The sequence below is a fragment of the Parasteatoda tepidariorum genome, chromosome 1 (assembly GCF_982258835.1).
Source record: "Parasteatoda tepidariorum strain Cologne lab strain chromosome 1, Ptep-v5.0, whole genome shotgun sequence".
NCBI lineage: Eukaryota > Metazoa > Arthropoda > Arachnida > Araneae > Theridiidae > Parasteatoda > Parasteatoda tepidariorum.
Genome location: NC_141755.1, coordinates 37,431,935 through 37,454,837, shown reverse-complemented (window position 1 = coordinate 37,454,837; position 22,903 = coordinate 37,431,935). Strand labels below are relative to the sequence as shown.

At 28.9% G+C, this 22,903-nt stretch overlaps 1 protein-coding gene and 1 long non-coding RNA gene across 2 annotated transcripts in view; one reads left to right on the top strand and one right to left on the bottom strand.

The window, feature by feature from the left end:
- Positions 1 to 13,996, bottom strand: part of Nt5c (5' nucleotidase C) — a 32,213-nt gene extending 18,217 nt beyond the window's left edge. The window contains exons 1-4 of the mRNA XM_087161919.1: positions 13,674 to 13,996; positions 10,449 to 10,624; positions 9,868 to 9,942; positions 8,057 to 8,112 (exon numbers count right to left, since the gene is read on the bottom strand). Coding sequence (XP_087018045.1) covers positions 8,057 to 8,112; positions 9,868 to 9,942; positions 10,449 to 10,624; positions 13,674 to 13,860 — 494 coding nt within the window. The 5' untranslated portion in view covers positions 13,861 to 13,996. The remainder of the gene's footprint in view (positions 1 to 8,056; positions 8,113 to 9,867; positions 9,943 to 10,448; positions 10,625 to 13,673) is intronic.
- A 3,173-nt stretch (positions 13,997 to 17,169) lies between these two features.
- Positions 17,170 to 20,638, top strand: LOC147816389 (uncharacterized). The gene is made up of 2 exons (XR_015433285.1): positions 17,170 to 17,247; positions 20,118 to 20,638. It is a non-coding gene; the product is annotated as an uncharacterized LOC147816389 (long non-coding RNA).
- Positions 20,639 to 22,903: the final 2,265 nt, after the last annotated feature.

Genomic DNA, 22,903 nt, shown 5'->3' with positions numbered 1-22,903 from the left:
TTTTGCTTTTTTAAACACCATAATAAAATAAAAATTTAAATTTTACTTCTACAATCAATACAATATACACTCTGATATATAATGCAATATAAAAAGTGATTTCCTAAATAATAATTAAAACTATAATCATATTGAATCATAAGTGAAAAAATAAATATGTGATAGCACTAAATTTTAATATCATTATTTAATTTAAACAAATAATATTATAAACCATTGAATAATAGCATCAATAAATGGAACTATTATCAAAATATAAATATCAATAGATAAATATAAAATTACTGGAAAAAATATTTGGAACAATAAACATAAAATTATATGTTCCTATTTCAAGATATGAGCGTAAATGATTCAAAAGTATTCATGTTTAAAAACTTAAACTGGTATAGAAAATTTTGAGAGTAAATACCAATCACATCTGTATTTAATTTCCAATAAATCACTTCTTATATTTGATGAATCACGCGCACACGCGAGCGGAATCATATCCACCACTTGAGATCACATTTTTGGTTATCTTCCGTTCAAGGAAACACAGAAGAACACTCGAGAAAATCGCCAAAAAACGAAATCAATTCGATCATATGCTGAACCTTTATCAACCCTCAATGAGACCGACAAGCAGCAAGCAAGTAGGGCAACACAGCAAGCACTTGCTGTAAATCCGCAAGAAGCTAATTGTTGATGGTAACACACGGTAGGCGAAAATGAAACAAAACAGCGATGACATCAATTCTCTAACGGCGATTCCGGTACAACGGTAGAGGCAACGTCTGGACCCATTATGAAGGAAAGTCCCGAAATTCTCTTCTTTTAATTTAATGGCATCATATTCTTTTAGTCAGGATAATATCTGTTTCAAGAGCAACGCCGGCATCTCCCAAAACTTCATTCGATTATTTTCTTTCCTTTTATATTTATATATTTTTTACTTAATTGAAAAAAGCATTTTTTTAATGGAGCCAGTGAAAAAAAAAAGTGCCAAACCAACTGCAAAATTTATCCTGCAAGGCTTGAAAGGGTAGCAGTCATGGTGAGTGTTGTTAGGCCACGCAGATAGCAGTTGGAAGGCAAAAAATATTTTATTAGCTTCACATAGTATATTTAAAACATTTTCTAACAAAGGCAGAGCTCAAAATCGCACTCAAAAACTGTGTGCTTAAGTTTTTATCTTAGGGAAAGTAGCAAAGGAATTTCCCTCTATTTTATTATATTTGAGGGGAAAAGGGAAGTCTCAAGGATTACTATTGGTTTATGAAAGAGATCGAGCGTTTCCCACACAGAGCAAAGGGAAATATATCCTGCTCTTAATTAAATGCATAGTTGAGCCAAAAATAGATTTAAGAACAGGATGTGGCTTTTAAAAGTGTGAGAAAGAATTTCGAATAGAATAATTAATTAGTAATAAAGTAGGAGTTGCTTTATAGCAAAGAAACTAACATAAAAAGATTAATAGAAGCTTTTTATGTTACATCCCCCCTCGCCGAAAAATGTTAACTAATATCAAAAGAAATTTTAAAATTATCCCTTTGCAAAACTTTCCTTATGACACAATTAAAATAATAATAATAATAATAATAATAATATTTGTAATATCAACAAGATATAAAGTAACATGAATTATAAAAAAACAAACACATTTGCACCCTAAGTAAAAAAAATTTTCATACAGTGTTAGAGGAAGAAAAAAAAATTTGAAGTAGCGCTACTATCAAAATGAAGTGTTAGATCTCCATTTTCAATAATTTTTTGTGATTAAGTTTCTTTAGTCCTTCTTGATAATCACAGTAAATAAAGTTATTCCTCATACTAACACAATTAAAATAAACTTTTCACTTAAAACAAGAAAATCCATAAAATTTTTCTAAAAGATGTAAATATTCATATTCAACAACATGAAAGATAAAAAAAGTATGAAAATGCAAGTGATATGAGATATAAAAATACAAATTGACACTTTTTATCAAAAAAATTTCAATATAAAATGTAAAAAAGTTTGACACAATGGTCTTTAATCTGAAGTTTAAGACTTCAGTATTTTTATTTCAATGAGAGAATAAAAAGTTTGACACTTGGTCTTTAATCTGAAGTTTAAGACTTCAGTGTTATTAGGGGAAATTGTTTTGCTGGATTAGGGACTGTATTCCCCAAAAGGAGGAAAACAGTCCCTAGTCTCAACAATGATGTACTGGAAGATCCTAGATTCAACAAGATGCATAAGTATTTATTTTTTTGGTTTTCACCACAGACAAAATTTACCATCGCCCCATATCCTACTAGATTTGGGTAAACGTTGAACTTGAAGAAAATAATTTGAAAGGTCGGATCTTCCAGAAAAAAAAGGGGTCCACATGTTCCATTGAACTATGTGTAATGTTGTCATATTCGGTGTTTTTAATTTTATTTTCATGAAACAAAAAAAATTGACACTGGTAAATTTGATGGTTATTTTACCCTTTGAGGTTCAACTTTTATTGTCTCTATATACTATTTATTTTTAGCAAAAATATCTGAAAAATTTCTTAAAATTCCTGAAGCTGGAAATTTTTTTCATTATCTTGAATTTGCATAATTCCGTCAACATGATTTTGACAATGCGGCCCCACATTATCACAATCAGTCTCAAGAACACTTGAAAATTCAAAATTATTTTCAGTTTTGCTAAAATCCTTATTTTTAATTCTATTTTTTATTTTATTTTCCTTTAAACTCACTTTGTTAACACTTTTCTTTTTACTATTCTTTTTCTTTTATGCCCAAATTTTTATTTTCGTCCTTTCTTTTTGTTTTTCTTAGATTTGAATTTTTCTTCTTCTTTTCTATCTGCTTTCTTTTTTGGTTTTTTTACTGCAAACATTAACCAGGATTTCAGGAAAAAAAAAATGTGTGTGAGAACAAATTGCTTTTACAATCAGAAAAGGTGATCAGTCTTCTCAGAATTTACATTACAACCCGTTTAACACAATTCATTATTAATTGAAATCCAAAACAAAGCTTTCAAATTCAATATGGTATTAGGTATATCAGTTTTTTAAAATTTGACTGACCTAGCTATTTTCCTTATTTTTAATTTGAAGTGCAAGTTAGGTTAATTTGCAAATTACTTTTTGTTTGTTTTCATTTATCTTTTTTTTCTTTCTTTTTGGACACATAACTTTTTGAAAATATTTGTTGGGTTTATTTTTAAAGTACCACCTGCGTTAGTATTTAACAAGATAGTTTTCTTAGTCACCATCGGGTAGTTGTTACTTTTTTAATTTTTATTTTGAATGTATTTTGAGTGTATCCGGATACCATTCATTGTCAATTTTGAAGTTGGTCACTTTCTTGTTCAGACTGAGTTTGATTCTCAGCTGTAAAAATATTACGTTTGTTTATACAATTTTGGCCCCAATGATAAGCATTGGTTATACCAAGCGTATCACAGTATTTACATGGCTTAGGAGGCAACTCCTGGGAAGCCTGGGCGAAATGACTAGTTTGTTGTTTATTTTTATGAAACTTTTCATTTTGAATTCTAGGTCTAAATTGGGATTGTTGGTTATGACTTTGACTTGGCCGGGAAAAATTTTGATTTTGTCGAGGATTATAGTTTGGATTACCCGAATTGTTAAAGAATGGCCGCCTTGGTATCCAGCCTTGATATTGTGGCCTATACCCATTAAATTTGGATTCTGGTAATTTTTTAGTTTCAGTTTGGGGTAAGACCGTGGGTACATCATGTATTATTTTTGAAACAATTGTGAGCCATTCAATTGGGGTTTTGGGTTCTTTTAAAACCAAAAGTGTTTTAATTTGGGGAGACAAACCTATAGATAGACCCTCAATTATATGATCATTACTTAAATTTATTTTTCGACCTAACTCTACCTTTTCAGTAAAATATGAATTTAGGTCTTTAGCTTGCCCAGAAAATTTTAAATTTTGAAAATCGTTGAAGCCAAAGGGAGGTGAAAAATAATGTTCTTGAAAAATTTAAACTATTTCTTGATATGTCTTACAATTAAGGCAGTTATTAATATACAATTTCAAAGCTGAACCTTTAATGAATTTTTGAAAATTTTTAAATTTCCAATCGTCATTGAATTTAGCATCGATAGTTAGTTTTTCGAAATGTTTGAGCCAGGCTGTGAATTGAACACCAATGTCAGGCTTAAAGATTAGTATGTCTGGTTTATCCTGTAAATTTTGATCTATACTTAATTTTTGTAAATTATCATTTACTTCATTTACAGAATTTTCTGCATTGCTTTTAGCGTTTTCATCCATGTTAAATTTTTAGTTTTTGCCACTCCGTAAGGGCATTCAAATAACCAAAATAAATTTCATTAACTAAATATAACATTTAGAAGGAAAAAAATTTAAATTTATGAATAGCACATATTTTGCTTTTTTAAACACCATAATAAAATAAAAATTTAAATTTTACTTCTACAATCAATACAATATACACTCTGATATATAATGCAATATAAAAAGTGATTTCTTAAATAATAATTAAAACTATAATCATATTGAATCATAAGTGAAAAAATAAATATGTGATAGCACTAAATTTTAATATCATTATTTAATTTAAACAAATAATATTATAAACCATTGAATAATAGCATCAATAAATGGAACTATTATCAAAATATAAATATCAATAGATAAATATAAAATTACTGGAAAAAATATTTGGAACAATAAACATAAAATTATATGTTCCTTCCTATTTCAAGATATGAGCGTAAATGATTCAAAAGTATTCATGTTTAAAAACTTAAACTGGTATAGAAAATTTTGAGAGTAAATACCAATCACATCTGTATTTAATTTCCAATAAATCACTTCTTATATTTGATGAATCACGCGCACACGCGAGCGGAATCATATCCACCACTTGAGATCACATTTTTGGTCATCTTCCGTTCAAGGAAACACAGAAGAACACTCGAGAAAATCGCCAAAAAACGAAATCAATTCGATCATATGCTGAACCTTTATCAACCCTCAATGAGACCGACAAGCAGCAAGCAAGTAGGGCAACACAGCAAGCACTTGCTGTAAATCCGCAAGAAGCTAATTGTTGATGGTAACACACGGTAGGCGAAAATGAAACAAAACAGCGATGACATCAATTCTCTAACGGCGATTCCGGTACAACGGTAGAGGCAACGTCTGGACCCATTATGAAGGAAAGTTCCGAAATTCTCTTCTTTTAATTTAATGGCATCATATTCTTTTAGTCAGGATAATATCTGTTTCACGAGCAACGCCGGCATCTCCCAAAACTTCATTCAATTATTTTCTTTCCTTTTATATTTATATATTTTTTACTTATTTGAAAAAAGCATTTTTTTAATGGAGCCAGTGAAAAAAAAAATGACAAACCAACTGCAAAATTTATCCTGCAAGGCTTGAAAGGGTAGCAGTCATGGTGAGTGTTGTTAGGCCACGCAGATAGCAGTTGGAAGGCAAAAAATATTTTATTAGCTTCACATAGTATATTTAAGACATTTTCTAACAAAGGCAGAGCTCAAAATCGCACTCAAAAACTGTGTGCTTAAGTTTTTATCTTAGGGAAAGTAGCAAAGGAATTTCCCTCTATTTTATTATATTTGAGGGGAAAAGGGAAGTCCCAAGGATTACTATTGGTTTATGAAAGAGATCGAGCGTTTCCCACACAGAGCAAAGGGAAATATATCCTGCTCTTAATTAAATGCATAGTTGAGCCAAAAATAGATTTAAGAACAGGATGTGGCTTTTAAAAGTGTGAGAAAGAATTTCGAATAGAATAATTAATTAGTAATAAAGTAGGAGTTGTTTTATAGCAAAGAAACTAACATAAAAAGATTAATAGAAGCTTTTTATGTTACATATATATATATATATACATAATAATGCTTACTATATAAAAATCTAATAATCAATTGAAAGAAATAATAAATTGCATTTCTAAATAAGTATTGAATTTTATTTTGGACTATAATGGTTTTATTTTTTTTAAGACACTTGTTTAAACTTTAGAAATTTTACAATATATAACTAATGCTTAAATAAATATTACTATATTTGCCGTCAACATGTCTAAATACATATGCAGCCCTTCGTTAGTCAGTCTGCTGTGAAAGTGGCCCTTCACTCAAAAAGGTTGTGCACCTTAATACTTTGTACATTAAAAAGACAACCATAAGTTTAAAAATAAATAATAGCTGAATTTTGTGCTGTTACATAAAACTATTGAAATATATATTTCATATTACACATATAAAAATAAAAATTACAATTTAAAAGAATTAATATGGTAAATAAAAAATAAATAAATTTATATTTCTTATAAATGTAATTTACTTAATATTTTATAATCTAACCTGAATAATTCTAATCAAAGTTTTTTTAAATTTTAAATGTAGCTAAATATTTAAACTAAAATAAACAGATCAATTTATGAATGACCCCTCAGATTACCATTTTGAAATTTTTATAACAAATATATTGTTAGTGTGATCAAAGTGATTTTAAATAAACAGTACAAAGAGATTAATTTAGAGTGTTAAAACAAAATCCCAATCGTGCTAGATGTGTTTTCTTCTTCAAAAACAGTTAAGTAGTTGACCCATAATTCACCCTTAAAGTGGGAAATTTTATTTATCAAGTTTATATATATATATATATATATATTCAAAAAAAAAATTCAAGAGTATTCAAAATGCAGAAACAACAATTAGGATAAATTATATCACATACTTCAATCCCTTTTGTACACTTAATGGATCGTCTATAAAGTTAAACCTATTAAATATTTGCAATTTTAGAATAATTAATTAAATCTTACAATGAAGCTCTGTTGAGGAAAGAAAAAAAAAGCAGAATTCTGAAGATGTGCTATCTTATCTTTATTAAATCAAACAAATAAAAGATATACAAAACTTTCAAAGTGATGAAGATTAGTCAGAGTCTTAAACTCATAAATAAAATCAAAGTTGGTTAATGATCTCCAGGTTCAATAATTGTGGTACTAATCTATGAAAGCAACAGCGCACTAACAATATCACTGACTTTCAATTGATGAATGATGAAGAGAGAGGATAATATAGAGTGCATCACAATTATAGTGTAATTAAAACACTTCTTTAAAATTATGATTCAAAAGAGGACATAGAGGACTAAAACATTTAAAAGAGGACTAAAACAAACTTTACTCTAAAAAAAGAACTTCAAGGGAAAAGAGAACCAATTGGAATCCCTGCACAGCAATTATTTTACTGCTTTTTCTCCCTTTCAGCATTCCTAAATTTATTGTTATACTGCTTTAAGAAATGCTAGTGTAAACCCTGGTTTTGCTAACACATCTGAGCAACTTTGTAACAGGTTTTAATGCTTTTGTCACCCTAAACTCAAATTAATTCATTTTTTTCAAACTTTTTGAAGGTTTTAACTAAATTTCCCAATATTTAGATTTAAAAATCACCCTTTTCCCCTGTTCTTAAGGGTCATCTAGTAAATAAAAAGTGAAAAAAGTTTATAATTTTAAATAGAAATTTCATGTTTATATCTATCATTAATTCTCGGATAACATAACTAAAACTTTTTGGGTTAAAAAAATAAATAAAAAAAGTGAGTTTTCAAAACTATTTTTCCTAAAATTCTAAACTCTGGAGAGAAAAAATGAGAGGCAAAAATGTGAACTTTATGGTTGAAAAAAATAAAAATTCCAATACATAAATTTGAATACATCAGTCTTAAATAATCAGAAAATTAAAAAAAAAAAAGGAAACAAAAATCTTAATAAAGTTTTTCACTTAAAAAAATATAATAAAAAAAATTGAACACTGTAACATCTCTGGTAAACATCCACATTGAACATATAAGAATTTTTCTTTATCTAAAATATACTGGATTCACAAACACCCATCTCATTTTATTATGTATGTATAAGTGAATCAATACAATGTATTAGAATTCATTACAGTCATAAAAGTTATTAACTTAATTGTATACACCAATTGATACATTAAAATAATAGCTTAATTTTATACATTAATAATTTACTAAAATCGATTCTTACCTATATACACTCTCAAATTGAATTTGATGAAAGGAATCAATTTTCATTAGCAGTCCCTAAAAATTAAAAATTTAATAAGATAAAAATTTTAAGTTATATCTCACGAATAAACATAGCTATATAAAAATTCATTTGCGTTGCATTTTACCTGTTTGATTTTGAATATGTTACTTTTAAAGTCTTAAGCAATAGAAGAAGGGTTTAGAAATTTTTTTAATACAAAATAAGTATAAAATTTATGTATTTAATCAACACATTTTAAAACAACGTTTTAACTTGTATAACATAGATACAAATATGCCTGTTGAAAGATGTTATATAATAAACTGAAACGTTTTTAGCACTTTTGAAAAAAATTATAGGAAAAAAGTTCATAATTATAAAAAAGTCACACGCAATATTCAAATATGATAATATGTGTTAAAAAAATGTGAGTGTCCGTTGTTTAACAAGTTGTTTGGTAAAGCATTAAATATACAAAAAAAAAGTCAACATTTTGTATCAGTTTCACATTTAAGGGTGAAGTGTAACATGTTTCCTTGTGGTGCACCCTGGATAAAGTTAAATCTGTCACAGCCTTTGTTTATATCTTTCCCTACCTTCAGGCCCACTTGCACCATATTAAACTTGCTGATTCTCCTGACTGCAATTTGTATAAGGTTATTTCAAGACGCTCTCCACTCCGGGAGATACTTCTTATTTGTATTGGGCTGCAAGACTTTTCATGCTCAAAAGAGTACATTCGTTATTCAATAAAAGAAATTTACGTCAAAAGGTTCATTAAATTTGTTAATTGTTTTGATAAAATTTGTAACAAATGTAACAAGTGCTAAAATAGTAAACTAACAAATTGTGGATCTTAAATTGACTTTTCTATTTTTACTTATGTATGATTTTTGCTAGTTGTAATGGGAAATAGGAAAATTATAACAATCATCTAATGCCAAAATGATCTTGCTTAGTTAATGTTCTTTTGCTACTAAATTTACTAAATATAATATATAGTTTCAAGACAAAATTTAATGCTTCACCTTGAATTTCAACACTGAATTGCTACTTCATGATTGAAAAAGTTAAGAGGATATCTGGCATAAACTAACATGTTTATTAAAATATTTTTCAATCGAGAGAACATGTACTTTAGATACAATAATGAACTTATAAGAACTAGAAAAGCCTATACAAATTTTGAACAAAGATGGCACATTAGTTATGGGTCTGCACTATGGTTACGATGAACTGGTGCTGTCTCCAATGAATCCCATACAGCTTCAAAACAATGAGAGTACCAGCTTATCTAGGATCTACAGAGGGATGGTGCCCAAGACTTTTCACATTACCAACATTATGCCCTAGGTTTCAAAACTATGAAAGCTTAATCTCTGTAAACTCTCTGCCAATAAAAAGACTGTCATAGACCTACATTGCTTTATACAATTTACTTTAAGTTATATAACAATTGCATAGATTCACTTCAAAAATTAAAAGCAAAACAATTCATCCATGATCAATTCAAATTCTGATATCTCTTTCTTATTTAAATAATCTGACAGGCTACTAAAATTAAAAATAAAATGAAGAAATAAAAATTAAAGTTACCTAAAAATGTTTAAGAAAGTGTCTATTTATTTAAATTGAAAGAAAGATATTAATAAATCAAGAAATCCATTATGGTATATGTTTACAAAAATATTTCTATTCACTTAATATGCAAGGAAAATCATACATTTCAGAGTTAGGTTGTTAAAAACAAAATTTATAAAGATTTTATTTTAAAATCAAATTGCTAATAAAAAAATTAACAAATATACCTTTTGCATATCATAATGGAGACCCCTAATGGCAAAACCTGGTTGATAGTCCAATTGTCTAATTTCTTGAGGATACTGCAAAAAATAAATTTTAAGAAAGTTTTTTTCCTGTAAACATAGAAAGCAAATACTCAGAAAAAAAAAAGACTACCATGGAGACTTGTATGTTTTTGGAAAAGCAGTACAGTGTCATTAAAAAATCTAGAGCAGTTTTTAAAGCTATAGAGCAAAGGATGAAATATTTAAGACATTGATAGTTTTATGTCAAATTGTATCTAAAAACAAATAAAGATTACACATTTTTCTAACAGTTGATCTTCTGTCAATGTTTAAAAAATATGCTTACATTTTTTTCTACTGATTTTAAATTTTCCCGCTTTGTGTCCAACAAAAAAGGTAAACACGGGGTTCCACTGCACATATATATATATATATATATATTAAATTGAAAAAACAAAATTAAAACCAGCTATACAGGTTTATGAATTAGATAGAAACAATTATTAAAGCAAAAGTTAAAACTAATCATAATCTGATTGAAACAAATATAAAATCATTAAAAAAGTAGAAACCATATTTACTTTAAACTTGTTTATTAGCCAATCTCTACCCAAATCATATATTAAATAGTGGAGTGATTCCTTGTATACAGCAAGGGTATAGTCATAATCAAAGCCATATACTTCAATATCTGACAAATCTAACTCGTTGTTAGCAAACACTCCAAGTGGGTTCACATCAGGTGGTGGTAAATCAGCTGAAAGAAAAAATAATTTTATTAAGTGATGTCACGCTAAAAATCACTTAATTAAAATTCTTCAGAAATCACTAATTTAAAAAGTATTACATATTAACTAGTAAAAAGTCAAGGACACACAGACTAAAGCACTGCTTTAAAAAAATCTAAGATTTGTTAAAAAAAGTTAACAATCATGTTTGTTCTTTATAAAGTATAGGATGGTATTTCCTATAAGAAAAATAAAAAATCTTCTAAATTTTGTAGGGCACGGAAAAAGATTTGTAATGATTGCAAGTGTATCCTTAAGTTGTTAATATTTAAAAGTGGAAAAAACCAACATTTTCCAGAAAATTGATTTGCTTGATATATAAATGAAAAATTTCCCGAAGCTTCATAATTATCAAAATTGGTAAAATCCCTTAATACATTATATGCTTGGCAGAATTTTGGGAAAATGTCACCAACACTGAAATGATGCCTTAGCGCTTATCATCATTGCATATCAAAGTTGGTGTACCTGGCAAATGTATATCGGGTAGTGGCACTTCACATCTAAAAACAATCAGTGTAGGGTATACCAGATAAATGTACACTGGGCAGTGGCACTAAAAGAGAGGAAAATTAAAACTCAACTATTTAAAAAATAAATGTCTAGCAAAATCTGCAATTACAGATTCCAAACATTATTGCCTTCCCAAACATCGCCAATGTTGCCAAATCCACGTAATCCATGTAATTATTATTTAAACAGTAAGTTCATTTTTAAATGGAATGAGTATAAAGTCAGTTCTCTTAAGGGATGGCGGCTTATTTTTACAAAAAAGGCAATGAGGGTGCATTTATATGGATCAAAGCGCAGATGAGATGGTCCGACCTTCTAAAATTGTTTAGGAAGAACACTGGTCAATTTAACGAGATGCATAAGAAATCTATTAAGATGGATTAAATAATTGATTATGCTTCAGAAGATTTGACTTTAATTAAAATTGAAGCAAATAAAATTAGATTTCATCAAATTCTTGCAGTTAAGATGTGAAAGCTATTACAAACATAAGAAAGCATCATAGATTGGTTTATTGCATAACAGTGAGACTCTTTTTAAAGATTTCTAGGAAAGGATGAGAGTATACCATTTAGTTCTGAAATTAGATCCCATACACTGAATGATTTTCGAAATAGAGAAACAAATCACCAAGAGCATATAACTTGATATGTCTTAACATTATACATTAATAAAAAATTAAAACAACAACAAAGGTCAAGTTTGATTTCAAATTTTAGAATTGAATTACAGATATAAACATTTATGAAGCTTTCCAAGCATTGCACTCGCAGAGAAGATTAAAATAATTTATTTACCATTCTCTTATCTAAATATGACAATATGGGCATATTGTTAATAGTAAAAGCTGCAAAAGTTCTGAAGACTGAAATATTTTTAATAAAAAAAAAGATATGCACCATTTTTAAGAGGAAATAAAAATTAAATGCATATCATAATAAAGTACTTATCATGTAAGTAGGATAAAAAAAAATTCTGCTTTAAATTTTTTTTATTTTGCATTTTTATTTATTTAATTCAATTTTTATGTTTTTAAAAAATAAATGAAAAAATTTATAAAAAAAAACTGGCAAAGGTCTATATTTTTTTCACATTTTTTCTCTAGCACCCAGCTAAACAAAAAGTATCATACTACTTATAAATAGAAACCAAAATATGATTTTTGTTTAAACGAAAAGGAAAGAAAATAGAAATTGAAAACTAAAATAAAAAACATGTACACAGTAGAATTTAAGAGTAGTTGTGATTTACCTACTAAAACCTAACATATGTTTACTGATGTATGAGAGATTTAGGATTCTGTGCCAAAATGGTCACCAAGTTGGCAACAACAATGTAGTGGTAGCTTAGACACAGAAAAAAATATCACCAGATGGAACAAACTTGAGGAGTAAAATTTTTAGTTACCCTTTAAAGAAAGCCATTATATCTAAATATTTAAGAATTTAATATAGATTTATATTTAAAAAAATCATAATATTCATAAATTCACAAACCAGGGCTCATAATAAAAAAATTTAAGTTTTATATCAATGTCAAATTAAAATCTTTAAAACCTATACAACTTATTAACTGCCTGCAGTATAAACTTAAAAGACTTATGGTATCTACTTAACGATTAGCCAAGTGGTGACTGGTCATTATGATTTCTGTTCCCAAGAATCTGTCTAGGTTTTTCTGAGACGTACTCATTTTGTGAAAATTTAAGACATAATTTGTGAAAATTAAAAATTATATTAAAAATCAACAGAATATATGGTAAAAATATGGTTTTATCGTTTCGTACGGGATACAAAAATAAAACTTTTTCTTAAAGTATTTTGTGAAACTACTGTTTTTCCTGAAGTTGAATTTGTGAAGGTACTGCTAAACAGTAGTAAACTTGGCCTGCACAGACCCCTAGTTCCTATCTCATGCTGTTGTAAAACATCAGTGTAGACAGATCATGGGTTAGAATCCCCTTGCTGTCATGCTAACCGTGAGAGGTTTACCTCTCCATGTAACGCAAATTCGGATTAGTACTCCTCCGTGAAGGATAGTTTGTCCCAATGCTGGATCCAGGAGATCCTTTGTCTTCTAGGTTTGGTTTAAAATTAAAAGGCTACAGAGAGGAACATTAATACTAGTAAATTCAGAATTGGATCGGCTGTGGCTCTAAAATAGAATGAAAATATGTCTATGCATTTCAAAAAGTAATAATAAATAAATAATTAAAAAAGAATTTGGTGGAGGTGTAGGTACATTTTTTGGCGACTTTTTACTAGCGCCCAGCTAATCGAATAGTAGCTGATTTATTTACAACTTTATTCATGAAAAGTGTTTTTTAGACACAAAGAACTTTCTAATTACTAATTTATAAAAGGCAGGACCAATAAACAAACAATATTCTGCTGCATTCATATTTAACATTAATTTATTGATGACTTTCATACAGAATTTTCAAGCTACTTCGATAAAGGAAATTTTTCGCAATAAGTCACAAAATACGGATATTAAAAAGAATACCCTCATAAGCTTGTTTAGCAACATAGTACTTTTCCAACAAAGTATCCTTGTTTGCTTTATCACTGGAATTTCTGCTAGGAAGTAGGAAATTTAGACTGGGAACGCGATTAAAAATATTTTTAGCAGAATAGCATGTAGGCATGCTGCTTAAGGAAAAGCAGAACCGTATGAGCGGTCTGCAGAACATTGTGAACTATAAATAAGTGAATAATAGGGATCCTAATAGCTATTAAAGTAAAATTAGCTATATGTTTTCAGGTCCACAATATAAGTACAAGAGGACTGAAAACAGTAATTTAGTAAACAAAAAATTAAACGTTGCCAAATGATAGAGTAAATAGATGAAAAAAAATAATGGGGTTTCCCTGGCCGAGTAGTTTTATCATTCTCTCAAACTTTAAATGGAGCATTCTCACTGCATTATAATGCACGCTTGCGAGTATTTCACAATCAGTTTCGAAACATTCGCACACGTGTTGTACAGTGTAAATAGCACCAAACGCTGTGTATTATTCGCGATCGCAACACTTGAGTACGTCCTCTAGCGGGAGCCTGAAAATATCGGGCATTAGCTCCACCATAACCTTTGGCAATGACGGACGATATTTTCTTAGCAGCAAATAAGAAGCAAAATTTGCATAAGGAAAAGGTAGAAGAACTTGAAAAAACTAACCAGAACATGTCAAACATTGAAACAGAATAGGCCAAGCACTTGAAGAACAATTTCTTTATAATTATGTTGTTGGTAATATTACTAACAACATAACATCCGAATTCAATGCTGTTACAGATGTGTGTATTACGGTAAAATAATTTTAACAAATATTAACAAAAAGCAAATATTTTTTCGAATGACTTTTAGGCAAAAATTAAAATCCAGCATCAAATATAAAAACAATTGAGGATATTTTGAAATTAAAAATTTGTTTAATTGAAAGTATTAAAAATATTTGTAACGAGTTAAATCTCGAACACGAATTTGTGATATAAAAAAATATCACGAGTTACCCTTATGGCTAGAACGACAACAGTGAAATTGTGTATAAAAGCTCTAGCATGAAATTCTTAAATAAAATATGACTACTAGGCATCCACGTCTTCTGAGTTGGATTTAATGCCAGAGAGTAATAAAAGGCTAAAAATTTATAGCAGAGATTTTTTTTCCAAATCCAGTTCAATATAACACGGTGATATTTTAGTAGGACTTAAAATAGGACTTAAGTCCTATTCAGTAGGACTTAAAATAGGACTTAAATCCTATTTAGTAGGACTTAAAATAGGGCTTAAGTCCTATTTTTTTTTAAAAATGTCCCTCTGACATAAAGTCGTGTTGCACGATGGCTTGTCTTCACAGGGGACACGTCGATTGACGCTGGCGCATTCAATTGTCCAGACATTGCTGATGAAACGTGCTGGCGATTCGTTCGATGAGGGATGTCAACCATCGCCTCCAAGCAAATCGAGTAGGTGTCGGGAGGGATGTAATACTGCTGTTCGAATGGTACCGTGAAGAGGCAATTGCGTATTTCGCTTGCCAGGCGACACACCAATGCTTCTGTCACATAATCTTTCGAAAACCAGTCGGCCACAATCCTTCGCAGCCATTTCATGCCAAATGTATTAAAGGTCCGGTAAGCAGTTTGCGAGATGAATTGGATACAAAGGTCATTGACTCAAGGACATTCTGATGATGAACCGAGAGCGTCGAGATTTGCCTCAAACGCTCAGCTTAAAAAAATACATACATATATGTTTTTTTATGATGCCAAGAAAGCCGACACCAAAAGTTGCATTTCAAAAAAATTAAATTTCGACTAGTCAAAATTTTTGCTCGACCCAACTCACCAGCCGAGAGAAAAAAAGTTTTTCTTTGTAACAAAGTTTAAGAAATAAGTAACCTGTTGTTTTCTGACATCCATTTTCTAATCATATCTTTTTATAAAACATAGATAAAATCATGTGAATTACGTGAAATATTGTGTTAAAAGATGAAATAATAAAAAGCCCCTGTCCCACCCAAATCTACGAGCCACCCCCAAGGATTTCAGAGCCTCCCCAACTCCATGGATGTCCATGCATCCCAACCTCTTTCACAGCTCTTCCGTGTTTCACAAAGCCAGGTTTTTTCAAAAAATTTTGCACGATTCCAGAGCAAATCGTCCTTCATCGCTTTTTCAAAGCAACGCTTTTCCAATGGATGTGGCAGCAGCCCATGGGTCCATGTTTCCTGATGCCATGCGATGCCAGTCAAAACAGGATTCGACAAAAATCGCCCACTTTTTCAAATGTCAAAAGTACCGCCCAATCCCCCCTTCACCTGTCCCATGGACATCCAAGCCGTTTTCCAATGGGTCCAGATCACTCGATTTTCTGAGGCCATTTAAAAACAGGGTCCACCTTTCTAAATGTCAAAGCCTTCCGACGCCTTAGCGTTGCGATGAGCCTAAGCCTCGACAGGCTGCTTCCACCACTGGCTCAAACATTTGAAAACGTGACTCGGGGCTTTGAAATCGACAGTATCGTACACTTCGCTTGAAAACAAGATTTAAAAAAAGGAAACAGTGGTCGATATTCTGAAGTTTAAGAATTTAGTTTTTTATTTCAACGAGAGAGAAAAAAATGACACTGGTAAGTCTAATGTTAATCTTACCATTTGAGTTTCAATTCTTATGGTCCCTAAATCATATTTATCTTATAGCAAAAGTATCTGAAAAATCCCCATAAATTTCCGGAAGTTGGTAATTTTTTTCATTATCTTGAATTTGCATAATTCCGTTGGTTAGTTGGTTCTAATGCCACTTGCCACACGGGCAACCCTGCTTGGTGAAACCGATCAGATTTAAGGCAGAGTGTGAGATTCTTGTTTTTCAGTGGCGCCATCTATGGCCAATAATTTGAATTCGCCACATTGTACGTCGCACCTGTTTATAAGGCGGACTCATTAATCCACAGATCGTAATTTTGACCTGAATCAGAGAACGATCGATCTCCAATCCAGTACCCCCAGAGGTTTTGATCCCCCTACCGACCAGGCTATCCGTCAACATGATTTTGACTATGTAACACACCCTTATCACATTTAGTCTCAAGAATATTTGAAAAATCTAGATTATTTTCACCCAGGTAGCAAAAAGATATGATCTAATATTAGAAAGATGCAATATAATACTGCCGTGCTAGAAAACGCAATACTATTGAATCCCATCTTCTAATATTAGAGCTAATATTATATAAAATTAAAAAGTATTCGATCTAACATTCGGACTTTCAAAATTATCATCTATTTCATTACTTTTGGTCCAGCGCGACATTTTTGCGAAAGGTTATCCCATATTATTAATAAATAAACATTTATTTATGAAAGAAAACGATAAATTAAATATTACTTAAAATATCATTTTCAGCCAATGCTATTTTATGGCAGATAATATGAGTGGTAGTTTGCGAACGATTAAACTCGAAAAACTTTTTCAACTGTTTCTGTTGAGTTGTCTGCTGCTCCTTCTGCTTGTTTACAAGTCGACAAGATGGCGATCTTGTTTCCGCTCATGAGCTTTCGTTTCTACTATTTAAGGTATTTATAATTTAGTAGTTTTTTGTAAACTTTATAAATGTCAATGATAGTTACATGATAAATTAGTATCGTAGTTATGTAGGTAATGTTTTTTCCTTGAGTTAAAAATCAGGTAGAAAAGTAATTTAAAGCACGATATGTTTGAGATTGTAGATGTTGTAGAAACATTCAGTGTACCTACTTAATAAACTTTACCGCTAAATTAAAACATTTAAGAATTAATTTATTGATCATGTATTCAATAAGGTCAGTAAATATTTTATATTGTGATTATTATTGTTCATTCGTAGTTGTTGACTTCTTTGTTGAAACGTATTGTCTATCTGTAAGTAATAAGCACTGTTTTTCTGCAAAAATGAAAAAGGCAAAAGTAATGGTCTGTAAATAAATTAGCCGTGTTAAGTAAGAAATATATATCTATATATAATCTGCTACTTTTAGCGCAGTTAAAACCATTATATTGTAGAATGTTTAATACAAACAATATTACTAGCATATTAAAATTTTATGATTAAAATATTGTACAACAATCAATTAAGCATTTTTCTTTAAATATAGACTGATTTTTATTTGAATATAGGCTAATCTGTATGTTTTTGATGTATCATTATTTATATTAATTTGTAAATGATTAAAAAATGAACAATAATATGGTCTATTCAAAATGGTGATTATGGTGAATGTAGAGCTTTGATTAAATTATATTTTTTAAATAAATTCCTGTTAGAAACAATCTAATGCTGTAAAAATTTAGTTAAACTATAAGAAAAAAATATTTGACAAATGTTGGGTAAAATGTTGGGTATACTGACTTTTAAAGAATGCTATGTCAAAATATTTGGGGGAAGGGGCGAACTATATTTTATATATTTACAACTTTGAATTATGTGAATTGTTAGAGAATTCTCCTTCTATATGATTTTTTCAACCATGAATTGATGATTTTAAATTCTCATAGTATCTTTTTACATTGATGTTCCTTTACATTAATCAGATTTTAAATTATACAATGGAAGAAAATAAGCAATTGTTTATTTAACACTTTTCACCACTTTTTTAAATATAAATAATAAGTAATGTAATTGGTTCAAAATATGCTTGTAAAACAATGTTTGCTAAGTAATTTAACCCTGACAAAGTTTTTCTGCAACAATGAAAAAGATAAAAATAGTTGTCTGTAAACAAATTAGCCAAGTTAAAACAATTAGAAAATTAATGATCTGCTACTTTTAGCACAGTTTAAACCATTACATTCTAGAATGTTTAACATTCAATACAAACAATATTGTTACTATATTAAAATTTCATGTCTTAAGGTCTGGTTTCTTAGGACAAGCGCCTTATCTGGGCGTCAGCGGGACGTCAACGTCACGCTGACGCCAACAAAATACTGGTTTGTTAGCTCAAGGCCTGGTTTCTTAGAACTAACGCCTTATCTGGGCGTCAGCGGAAAGTTGACGTAGATCTGACGCCAAAAAAATACTTTTTTGTTAGCTCAGCGTGAGCAGTCGGTCCAACGCAGACATTATCTCTCATTGCGCATGCGTTAATAACGTAAACAAATATTTATTTTGAATTTGTATTGATTTTGTTATTGTCGACCAGTGTTTTAGAGAACAAATAATGACTTTGTTCAAGAAAAAACACATTATAGCTGAGCTAAATGAAGAGTGCTATGTTTAATGAAGAAGCTATGTTTAATGTCAAAATCAAAATCTTGGCTGATTTCAATGTGCTGTTGGATGTTGTCCACCATTGCTTCTGTGGTTAACGTCACGCTGTAATCCAACTGCAGTTGAGTTGGACGGCAATTGAAGTTCAAGATAAGCGTTCGATGACGTATACTATCAAACTCACAAATAAACCAATCAGAGGTTAGCGCTGATTTCCAGCTGACGCCGACGTTTAGGACGACAGGCTAAGAAACCAGGCCTTAAATTATTGTAAAAAAAAGAATTAAACATTTTTATTTAAATTTCTTGGGGATATTTCAGTATCGTGATCTGTCCCGCCAACTGCAATCGCCAAATAGATTTTAAACTTGCAATTTTTTTTTAAAAAATATGTATATGTTTGCCCGGAGTTATACCTTTCGAGTTTGTCCTATTCTGTAATGTTTCTTTTAGTTATAAATATTTATTAAATAATTATTACAATAATAATTAGTCTAATAAATAATTATTGTTTAATGAAGTTTTTAAATAAATTTCTATTAATGCTTATGAGATCTGAGATTAAAAATTTAACTAAACAATAAAATATAAATATTATGCATATTGACTTTTAAAGAACGTTATGTAAACATATTAATGGGGAGGGCAAAATATAATTAATATATATATTACAACTTTGAAATATGTGAATTGTTAAAGAATTCTCATTCTACCCGTGTTTTTCAACCATAAATTGATGATTTTGAATTCTCATAGTATCTTTTTACATTTATGTACTTATACGATTTTTAAAATAAGCATTTGTTTATTTAATATTTTTCGGCACTCTTTTTGTTGATTTGCCACATAGCGAGTAGTTATTTTCTGTTCTAATAAAAGAAGTTGAAAGGTTTTGCAATTTGATTTTTTTTTATTTTTTAAATATATGATAGTTTGCTTGGGAGTGCTTATGAGCTAAATTCTTTTTGTTGATCTCCTTCTCACACTGTTATTTTTTGTGTGACACTAAAGAAATTTTTTTTACGCTGGTATCGATACCGCAATTAAACCATTTAATTTCATTGTAAAGGATATTACAATTTCTGAAAAACATTTTCAAATTAAATAATTAAAGTATCAAATAAATATTCAATGTTTAATAGTTATAATTTTTTTTTTCCATTGCAAAATCTGATGTATTTTCTTTTTAAATTTCAGTATAGCTTTTCATCTTCAAGGAAATCTACTATCAAGACACTACAAATGGAAATGGCACACTCTGATGGAATATTAAGTTCGATCCTTACTACGAATGATTTTAACAGTGATTATTCAGCAAGGACCACTTTAAATCTACCATTTAAGTCATCATGTTGAAGAAAGATGCTGTCATGTTGAAGTTTGGAGAAAGAGAGAAACTTGTGAAGTTCATCCCTGTTTTTTTGTGGTGCATACAAAAACTGTTGCTGAATTTTTCATAAAAGCATTTAACGACCACTTGGAAATATATTTTCAAGCAAATATAGACTAATAATTAGAACTCAAACTGTATCAAACAGTTTAAAGTTATGAAAAGAAAATGATTTTATTAATAACAATTAAGTATTTTTAACTTTTGTTTTACCACAAAGTTGTCGACTTTAATTTTGAACAATAAAGGTAATGTATTACATTTACAATTGGATGAAATTTATATTACAGTGTGTTTTGTTTTTAAATAAAAGTATTATGCTGTGAAATAGTTATATTTATTATGGATTTCTTTTTTCTTAATTACTGTAACAGTTGAATATTTAAAATTTTTTTTTTTTCAATCTTTCGGTATGATATCGGAAGCAATTTTTTTTAATGCTGATTTTAAAGTGTAACTGAAACTCTTGAGGATTTTCATCATCAACATTGAGTTTATTATTTTAATTTTGGAAATTTTCACATAATTATTTATTTGAAATTTGAGACAAGAATTTATGCTTTTTTATTTTTATCATGTTTAAAATCATATTATTGTAAAATAATTATAATCGTGAAAAGTTCTTTTGACTGAATAACATTTATATCATGATTAAAATTCCTAAAAGAATATTGCTCAAACTTTCATCTTTAAGGTCTTGTATATTCTTTGTGAAAACATGTAGAATTGCATCTTCTTTTTTTTTTTTTTCTTAAAGTCTCATTCAAGACATTTGCCTATAATGTTATGTTTGTTTTTACTATGTTCATGAAGCATAAACTCTTATCAGCGAAATACAAACAAGGAATTAGTTGATTTTAAAGAAAAATTTTGTGATAGCAGGGTTTTGAAAAAGTAACTGATGGCAGTCAAATTTGGATCAATACAAAAGCAACTTATAGTAAAAAAGTATGTTATGTTTTTTCGTCTCATTCTTGTATGCAATTAAATGTTTGTGAAAATTTAATTCTGATAAAATACAATATTTATTAATTTTTTTTTTTGGTCTTGACATATAAATGTTATCTAAACTTCAAGTAAATAAAAGAACATAGTACCTTTAACTAATTATTGAATCGTTAAAAATTTCTGATGTCCCAATGTAAAATTATTTTTACATTACAAAAAATAATTGCAAATTTTTTTTAATTAAAATTCATATAAGTTCTTTTTGTTTCCACTCCCTGATAATATTTCTACAGGTGCCCTTAGGTTTTGTTTCTTGTGTTTCGTAAGTAAAATTTCAGATTGTAAAAGGATAAAGTTACGTAAGTATTTCTCTGTTTAATTTCAATGATAGAAGTGAAATAATTTATGCAAGTAAGTAATTTGAATAATTTTCAATTTTCTTTATTGTGTCAGTTATTACAAAAAATAACAATTTAAAAATTTGAGATATAATTTTATTTTAATATTTTTGGAAATGAATAACTTAGTTATATACTAGTAGAAAAAAAAAATTCAGGTAAATTTTCAACTCAATTTAAATGTAAATTTAACTTAGCAATTATGTAGTGTGGTTTTCTTAATTTACAATTTCAGAATATAAATGATGATTGATAATTGTAAAATTACAAATGGCTTAAATTACAAATTTTAAAATATATTGCAAACTAACAAATTCAATTGAGCTTTTGATAAAATAGGCTCTTTTTTAAAAAAAAAAAAAAAAAAAAATTAAGAGTACATTTTAAATTGGGACTTGAAAATTATTAATGATATAAAATTTGCTTTAATACCCATTGTATGAAGAAATGAAAAAAAAAATATCAATAAAAGTTGCAACAAAATATTTCCTAATTAAGTTTGAAATATTAAAAAAAATCAACTGAACATAAGATATACTTTGGAGTAAAGAGGAGAAAAATGGAAGGTAGCAGAATTTGCTAATATAACTTTATTTAGTATTTCTGTATTGATAAGTAAATAATGCATGGTATGACATAAAACTATTGTTCTATGTTTTAGTGCTTCACAACAATACAGAAAATTAAGTAAAATTATATCGCCGAATTATTCTACTATCTTCCTCTTGCTTACTCCAAAAAAATAAAAAGCAAAGCAAAATAATATCAGAAAATACAAAATCTAATATTATATAGCATCAAAACTAATGCAAAATAATATTATGGCGAACGCTAGATAATATTAGTTTGCATAGAATCTAATATTATATAAGGCTGAGCAAACAGCGACCTTTTATATCTTTCTAATATTACAAGTTGTGTAATATAACGTTAGATTTTGCGGATTTTCTGATATTATCTAATGTTATGTGCTACTTGGGCAGTTTTGCTATTTAAATCTTTACTTTTAAGTCTATTTCTTGTTCTATTTTTCTTCAAATTCACTTTGCTTACATTCTTGTTATTCTCATTCATTCATTTATTTTATGTCCAAATTTTTTTTCTTCTTTCTTTCATTAATTTTCGTTTCTTTCTACTTTCTCTATATTTATTTATACTTTTTTCTTCACAGGCATTTTTATTGCAATCCTTTACCAGGATTTCAGGAAAAAATGTGTGAGGACCAATTGCTTTTATAATCAGAAAAG